This window comes from Crocodylus porosus, unplaced genomic scaffold (assembly GCF_001723895.1).
Source record: "Crocodylus porosus isolate Cpor-Errol unplaced genomic scaffold, CroPor_comp1, whole genome shotgun sequence".
NCBI lineage: Eukaryota > Metazoa > Chordata > Crocodylia > Crocodylidae > Crocodylus > Crocodylus porosus.
This window is the reverse complement of record NW_017728920.1, coordinates 13,306,592-13,315,146: the sequence shown is the minus strand read 5'-3', so window position 1 is coordinate 13,315,146 and position 8,555 is coordinate 13,306,592. Positions and strand designations below refer to the sequence as shown.

Sequence of the window (8,555 nt, the reverse complement as noted above, 5' to 3'; positions counted from 1 at the left end):
CCAGTTAATTAACTAGTTAATTCGCATGACTGAATATGTGATCACTAATTGCAGAAGCTACTGCTCAGGACACCACATTGCAACAAGTGATAATAGCTATCTGAGCTGGTTGGCCTGGAAAACATATACCTAGCTCCTACTCTCAGTTAAAGGAAGAGCTGTCAGTAGCAGATGGCATTTTGTTCAAAGGCTCAGGACTTGTTGTTCCAACAGTGCTAAAGAAAAGCATGCTAAACAGAATACATCAGGGGCATCTAGGCACTGAAAAATGCAAAAGGAGAGCAAGAGATGCTTTATATTAGCCCAACATAAACAGTGACGTAGAAGATGCTGTAAAGGCATGTACAACATGCCTGAAGTACAGATTAGAACAAAGCCTATGATGATCATGGAGGAGCCTGTAGCTCCATGGTATCAAACAGGCATTGACTTATTCATGCATGCAGGAAAAAATATGTATTAGTACTGAAATATTATTCTCACTATCCTGAAATTGCATTGCTTGAAAGCACAACAGCAAACAATGTCATAACTCATATCAAATTGATTTTTTCAAAACATAGAATTCAACAAATTGTGAGGACAGGCAATGGACCTCAAATCAACTGTATTGAATTTAAACAGTTTGCAAACAAATATGGATTCCATCACAGCACTTCACGTCCTGAATAGCCACAATCCAATGGTCTGGTGGAAAATGGAGTACAAATCATGAAGAAATTATTGCAAAAAACTAGATTCACACACCAATGTTTACCTGTCACTCTTAAACTACAGGGCAACTCTCATGAAACATGGATTGTCCCCAGCAGAAATGCTGTTTAACAGGAAACTCAAAACCTAGCTGCCAAATCTTGTGGATGATGCTTATCAGAATGAAAAGCAAGATGTGAAAACATTTAAAAAAATGGACACACAAATAAAAATGGTACTGTGACAGGGATTCCAGGGAGTTACCACAACTGCACAACAAAGATATGGTGCTTATTTCCTATGGACAACTGTGGAAACAAAAAGCAGTAGTTTCCCATCAAGTAGTTCCCAGATCCCATAAACTAGTCAGACCAGAAGGAACAGATGACACATGACACTTCCAGCTCGTAAAGGGGAGAAAGGAAGTAGCATCAGGAGATTTGCCAAAGGAAACAACGCAACAAGAAATGAGAGAAGAGATTGAAAAGACACAGAAGTAGAGACATCTGAACAAAGACATCAAACAAGTGACCAAGAAGGATTGAGAATGGAGAGAAACGAAGAAGACCACTTAGAGCTACAAAGCCAGTGCAAAGACTAATAGACACCTGTTAAAATGTGCTTTAACTATGGGTTGAATTAAATCGCCAATGTTAGTATTATATGGAGATATGTTACATGTAAAGGGGGAAGATGCGTGAATACATTTAAGAGTGTTATGTAGACGTTGTTACATTTGCCCAGACATTGCAGGAGGTAACAGCAGATCAGTAGGCCAAGAAGGCTTTCTGAATAAACAAGCTTTATCATTTTATAAGTTTAACTCCTTGGTATTTTGAGAATAACACAGTCTTTTGTGACCCCTTAAGTCATAATCTGCAGACCACAGGCTGAAAACCAGTGGTGTACACATATGCTGCAAAACTCTAAGGGTCTAGAGTTACATTCTCCTCCAAACCCCTAATACCACCTTCCCTACCCCAAACCCACAGAAATGACCAGCAATTACAACATCTACTTGATAACACAGAATTTAAGCCAAGCCACTTCCCTCATTGAGATTCTATACGTGGAAAATTATACATTTATAATCATTTTCCATGTATAGGATATAATTAGTGGAAGGTCATCTTAAATCCATTCCCCTCACTGACTTCTATGGCAGGGAAAGCAGTGACAGGAGGCAAGATGCCTGCTCTTGCTCCCCTGTGTCTTGACCATTCCCATGACTCCCCCCCACCACCTGCCCGTGTCCCTTCCCACCTCTTGCACCCCCATCTCATGTTCCCCCTGCAGCCTCTTCCCAACCCCTTGTCCCGTCTCACAGGGGCAAACAGCAGCAATGGCACCGCCAATTAGGAGAAGTGGCAGCAGCTCCCAGCTGAGCTGTCAGGATTGAAGGGAGCTGGAACAGAAGGTCAGGAGGGAAGGGGCAGCTGGTGGGGCAGACTGCAGGCACAGAGGGAAAGGGTGGATGCACAGGCTGCACGTTCCCCCATTCCCACCCCATGGTCTGCCCTGTGCAATTCCCAGTGGCATGCCTCCTCCCTCACCAAATGAGCCATTCTGGCCTGGGGAAGGCTGTGGCTCACTTCTGGCTTCAGTCTCAAATCCAGGGCCAAAGATGGAGCTGAGCCCCACCTGCCCTAGCCTGGTTCTTGAATCCAAAATGAGGGGTAGGGGGTTCCCCAATGCTGATTGGGAAATAAACCTTATCTTGGATTCAAGTAAATATGGCAGTACAACCAGGGCCTGCTCACTTCAATTACCATATACATATCAAAATGATTTCCCAATTAATTAGCAAATATGAGCTACCCGTGTTTTCTTAATGTAAACTGAATGATCTTTTAGTGTAGAATATCAGAATATTCATAATCTTCTGGACATTCTTTAGTTGAGGTCCTCAGCTACGTTAAAATCACAACTTGAGGAAGCTAAAACAAACAAAGCATGAATAACATGCACTTCATTCTCACTTTGGCCATGCCATAACTGAAGAAGGGGTTGAAGAGGGAGAGCAAGTTTTACATTAACCCAGGATTTCCTCATGCTAGGGTAGCTTCTCACTAGCCTGTGGAGGCAAAGTGTTTCAAATGAAGGGCTGGGCTAACACCCCTTTAGAACAAAGTGAACTTTAACACAGGCCAAGGATGTAACTGAGATTCTGTTTGCTTAGCTACAATGGAACAGCCTTCAAGCTAAGAGCTTTAAAAGCAAATTGGCTTCTACGTAAAAGCAAATTGGCTAATACATAAAATTAAATTAAATTAATAAATTTTGGAAGAGGAAATAGGGTGTTTGGAGGGGGGGTGGGGTGGGAAGAGAATGACTAGGTGCTTTGCAAATTACATACTTTATTGATTATGTCTCTAACACAACCTAATTAGTGAATAGAGCATTCCAAGACTTGCATTTGAATGATCTAATTGTGCAGATTCATTGAGGTCAGTGCTCTTTTTCTAACCTACTTTCTTTGACTGGTGGTTTCAGAAACTAATCAGATCTGACCTGGGTCACTTTCCTTTTGAATCTATCCTAGTTGATTATCATCTCAAAAGAGTCAGTGTATTAAGAAGCATCTGAAGCACTTCTGAGGTAGCCCTATGAGAAGAGAAAGTTTCATTATGTATACATGCAGAGAAACGGGAAATTATTTCAGTAAAAATCAGTGAATTATCAGTTTGAAAAAACCCCTCAGACAAGCTGAGAGTTTTAAAGGAAGAGCATTTGTAATATGAAATGAACTGCATGATTCATCACCCTACATCTGCTTTATTGGTTTACAGAAACTGCACAGATCTCCTAAACAGTACAGATGAAGCTTCTGTTCACAATTCTAGACAGGAAAACAAGAAAGATGAATGGACAGAAAAGAGACAGTGAGATTCAGAAAGTGAAATTTTCCCAGCTTCAATAGCAACTCTAGGATTTGTTTTTCTTTTCTTTTTTTTTAAAAGAATTTCATAGTTTTGCTAATATTCTTTTTTTTTTTTTTCATTTTTTTCTTTTGGTATCAGAGAGAAAAAATAAAGGGAAAAATCCAACTAAAGAAAGAAAATTTAAGTCATGTACTTTTTAAATGGATGCTGTGCTAAAACCTCCCAGCTGCAATGAGGGGTTTTTCTTTTTGTTTTGTGCCAGTTCTGCTTCATTGCAAGACACAGGTAAGAGAAATTTTTACTTTTCTTGGTAAGATCTATTTGCAAATACACAGCATGGGTAACATTCCTCACAAATAAAAGTGATTCAACATTCAAAGAGCAAAGAAAAAAGAAAAGAAAATCCATCCTTCTGTCAGCAGAATACTGGATGAAAGACTTCATGGGTGCATGCCACAAAATGCATCTCGTGCATGTGATTTGGCTGAGCCTAATTTATATACCGGGAAATCTGGTATAAAAAGAAGCATGGGGGAAAAAAGTGTCACAGTGCACAAGGTGGCAGCATGTGCTGCCTGAAACCAGATCCTGGCTGGCCAGAGCCACACTCCAGCTGCCGGCCAGGCTCTGCATATTCAGATCACCATTGCTACAGCCCCAGGAGGCCCCCAGGACCTCAGGTAAGGCTGCTGTGGCCAGCCCAGGTTCTGGCCTTAGCCCTCCCTTTCCCACCCAGGGCAATTTGCCCCGCACCAGAGCTTGTGTGTAGGGACATTCTTTGGGGATAACTAGCAGCATCACAACTATGTCCCACTGCTAGTTGTCCTTGGAGAAGTGCATGTGCACACTCATTTGGACAAGCCCTGTGTCTTCAGCCTTGGCAGAGTAGGAAACAAGACTCAAACATTCCTAAATTCCTTGTTATAGAAGCAAACAATTACTCAACAGTCTGAACAATTAATTATTAGGATCGTATTAGTGCTCAGAGTTCCTTTGTGTGGGCACTTTATTTTGAAAATAATCTTGCATTAAACTTGAAGGGATAGTCCAGGGTATCAGGAATGTATCCTTAAAATTCATAGGTTTTGCATTTTTCCCATTTTAGTTTTCATTCTAGCAAACTAGCAAGTATGTGCAGATTCCCACCCATCTGAACAGATTTTTCTTCCAGCCTAGTTCAAGGATAATTGCTACCTGGTTGATAATTATGTTTAATACTTACACTTTACATGCAACTTCTCCAAAATAGTATTTCCCTTTTCTCCAACTATGAGGCAAACACTAGAATGGGAGGCTCAGGACATTTTGTTTTTAAGATAAGTAAGGGTAGAGTGCAAAACCCCCAGTCATGGCCAATGAATAATACTCCTACCAATAGCCGAAAGCTTCAATCCCTTTCCTCAAAGCAGCATCCTTTCAAAGATAAATAATTTCAAGCAAAACAAGCCATTTGGAAGAGTTGGTGGTCAGTCACAAATGTCAGAGTCTTTTCCAACTTAGCTTGCAAAGGAAAGGACACACCCTTTTCCCAGGGAATCAGATCACATACACTTGTTCTCTATCTTTACATCTGAATTCTGATCACCTAAGTTAGTCCCCTGTGTACAGGAATTGTGGAAGACCTTTCTACCACTCTTGTAACAAAGGTCAACCTGTTGAACAGCTTGCATGAGCGGTGCCTATCATTTGCTAACTTGAGAAGATTGAAAACATTTGCAAGTGATGATATGCTGCAGTGTATGGGTACAACAGGTACTTGTAGGACCCAGATCTGGTTTACATGGATTATTTTAAGCCACGTACAGCTGAGCAGGGATCAGAATGCGCAAGCATTTATCACTTGCTGGAGATGGCATAAGCATCAGATCTGATCAAAGAAAAACTATACAACAGATCAAAACACAGTTTTCACAAAATAACTTTATAGACTAGAACTTACACTTGGTAAATAAAATATAAGATTTACAGATAAGAAAACTAATCTCTGGCCTAAACATACACAGCAAGTCAGGACGGATCAAGAAATACATTCCTAGTCACCAGACACCAAGCTTCCTTCCCAGGTCTTAGTCACTGAGCTAAAATTTGCTTCCTCATTAGTTCCACTATACCAAAACATTTTTTATGGAGAACTCATACTATTCAAATGAACACAGGATTTTTTTCTACATATTCTTCACTTTTATAGTCTCCTTGCTTATTGGTAACATATGCTTGTGTTGTGTTGGGCTGCAAACACTATGGCACATAGACAAGGAACGATATCTTATATTCACTGTTGCTGATGGGAGACAGTGCAATCAACTTCAGAGGGGTCAGGATTTCACTCTTTGTCTTTACTCAAATGAAAAAGCTATGTACAAACATGAAATAATAAAACTTACCTTACCTTTTCTGATACTATAAATCAAATTTCTCAGTGTCTAACGTGCTCTAACATAAGATGGACTGAAAAAATGAAAGATCTTAGAAAATCTGATCCATATGAAGAGAAAGAGAGAAATATAGGTAAATACATGTAAAATGGTATAGTATGTTTCATTTTAACGTGGGTCTATCTATTCAAATATGTCATTTGGTATGACAAGTGGAACTGTTAACATGTAAGGAAATAGCTGCTCTTTTGATGGTACAGTCTGATCAGAAGCAAGAAAGCTTAGCACAATACTTCTTGTGATGTTTATCAGCGCAAAAGGCAAGGCAAAAATTTCATGAGTAAAACTGTTGATATGCTTACCAAAGTAAAGTAACGTTTCACATTTTTTTAAGTTACCATTGTTTTTGAGCACATAAAGGCACAGGATTACCTTTATAACAGTTTCTCCAGGCTTCATGTCTGTGTACACATTGACATTATAAGATATATTGGAGAAGGTTGGGGTGTTATCATTTGCATCAATCACTACAATATTGACTGTGACTGGGTTACTCTCTTGTACGCCATCAGAGGCGGTCATCTACAAAGGAAAAATAATTTAAAGGTGTTAATCTTAAGACAAACGTAGCTAGCAGAAAATACATGCCAAGGTGAAATCTGTTTTTCTTTTGTATTTACTTTGGCTACACATATAAGCAACCTTTTTGGATGTCTTGTTCTGAATCTTTGCATGCATTAAAGTGTGTGAAAGCTGTCTCTCTTTCCACATCCATACTGTATTGGACAATATTTTTCTCTGCTAGACTAGAGAGAGCCACTCTTTGGATAATAGTTAATTGAGCAAATTATATTAATACATTATTAAATGCATACATTATTGAAATTGTATACCTTTTCCTTCCCTTCATTCTTCTTGTCACTGAAGGTCCCCAGTACATATTACACTTCAGATGTGATTAATGAGTTAACAGCCACATGTTAATACAATTAATGGTGTTATAAAACAAGGAATAAGCCACAAAGTTATTACACAAAATATATATAACAACTTTGTGTCTGGTTCCTGTGACACCATTAATTGAATGTGTGGCCAGAATGTGTGGGGGCACAGCTGGGAGCCTCATCACCTGATATGGGCTCAGATGCAGGGACTCAGCTCCCAGGTTCAGGAGCTTGCATGGGAAACCTGGAATCAGAAGCCCAGGCTTCCCCTACTTCAGAAATAAGGCATCTGATGCTCAATCCCACAATCAAGCCTCCTGCTATACATGCATGGCATGAGAGGAAGATCCTATCACACCTTTAACTGTTTGTCTGCCAGGGGCTGAAGAGAATAAGTAGCCACTGCTTTTCTATATACCTATGCAACACCATCAGTTAAGACAGTAAGTTTTGTGAAGCACAGAAGTTTGAACAATTTTTCATTTTTGGATTTGTTTTGTTTTTCAGAAGGATGTTTATACCACTTTTCCCTGAGCAGATTTTTAACTATTGAACCTCAATACTATAAAAAATGAGACACATCTAAGTGCTAGATTGTCAGTGCTATATGAAACCCTCTTATTTTCCTGCCCAGATTGTAGTTGCAGCTAGCTGGAGATTTCATAGATTTCATAGACATTAGGGCTGGAATGGGACCTCATAAAATTATTAGGTCCAGCCACCTGCCCAAGGTGCCCAAGTCAGCTAGGGTCAAAGGATCCCAGCAAGATAAACAGACAAATGTTCCTTGAAAGTGTCCAGAGTACGTGCTTGCACCACCTCTGGGGGAAATTTGTTCCAGGCCTTGGGGGCTTGGACAGTAAAGAAACGTTTCCTTATGTCCAGCCTAAAATGATCTTGCAGGAGTTTGTGACCCCTGGCATGCTCTGGTGAACAGGCATTCCCCCAGATCTTGATGCACAGCCCTTATGTACTTATGTACCCCTTGAGTGTGCGCTTCTCTCCAGGCTGAAGAGTCCCATAGCTCACAGTCTCTCTTCAAAAGGCCTGTTCTCATGCCCTCTGATCATGTGCATGGCTGTTTTCTGGACTTTTTCAAGCTTCTCCACATCCTTCCTAAATTGTTGAACCCAGACTTGGATGCAGTACTCCAGCTGCAACCTCACCAAGGCTGAGTACACCAGGAGGATGACATCTTAGGTCTTGCTCAAGATACATCGGTAGATGCAAGCCAGAATTTTGTTCACTTTGCCAGCTGTGGTATCGCACTGGTAGCTCATATTCAGCTTGTGGCCAGTCATGGTTCCCAAGTCTCTTTTGGTCATGGTGCTAGCAAGTGTACCATTGCCGAGCTTATAAGTGTGATGCGGGTTTTTATTTCCAAGGTGGAGCACCTTGCATTTCTCTATGTTGAATGCCATCAGGTTTTCAGCCACCCACCTTGCAAGCCTATCGAGATTGGCCTGGATCACCAGCCTATCCATAAATGTGTAGGCTCTTCCGCAAAATTTAGTGTTGCCAGTGAACTTGGCCAGTCCACTTCTGACTCCAGTGTCCAGATCATATATGAAGCCATTAAAGCGTACAGGTCGAACCCACTACCAGAGGGTGGTAGTGGATGGGTCCTTCTCAACCTGGAAGGACGTGGGCAGTGGGGTTCC

At 40.7% G+C, this 8,555-nt stretch overlaps 1 protein-coding gene across 3 annotated transcripts in view; it reads right to left on the bottom strand.

Moving 5' to 3' along the window:
* Positions 1 to 8,555, bottom strand: part of PCDH15 (protocadherin related 15) — a 904,082-nt gene that overhangs the window by 408,516 nt on the left and 487,011 nt on the right. For all 3 annotated transcript variants that reach the window (XM_019538590.1, XM_019538589.1, XM_019538591.1), the window contains one exon: positions 6,383 to 6,532. In XM_019538590.1, coding sequence (XP_019394135.1) covers positions 6,383 to 6,532 — 150 coding nt within the window. The remainder of the gene's footprint in view (positions 1 to 6,382; positions 6,533 to 8,555) is intronic.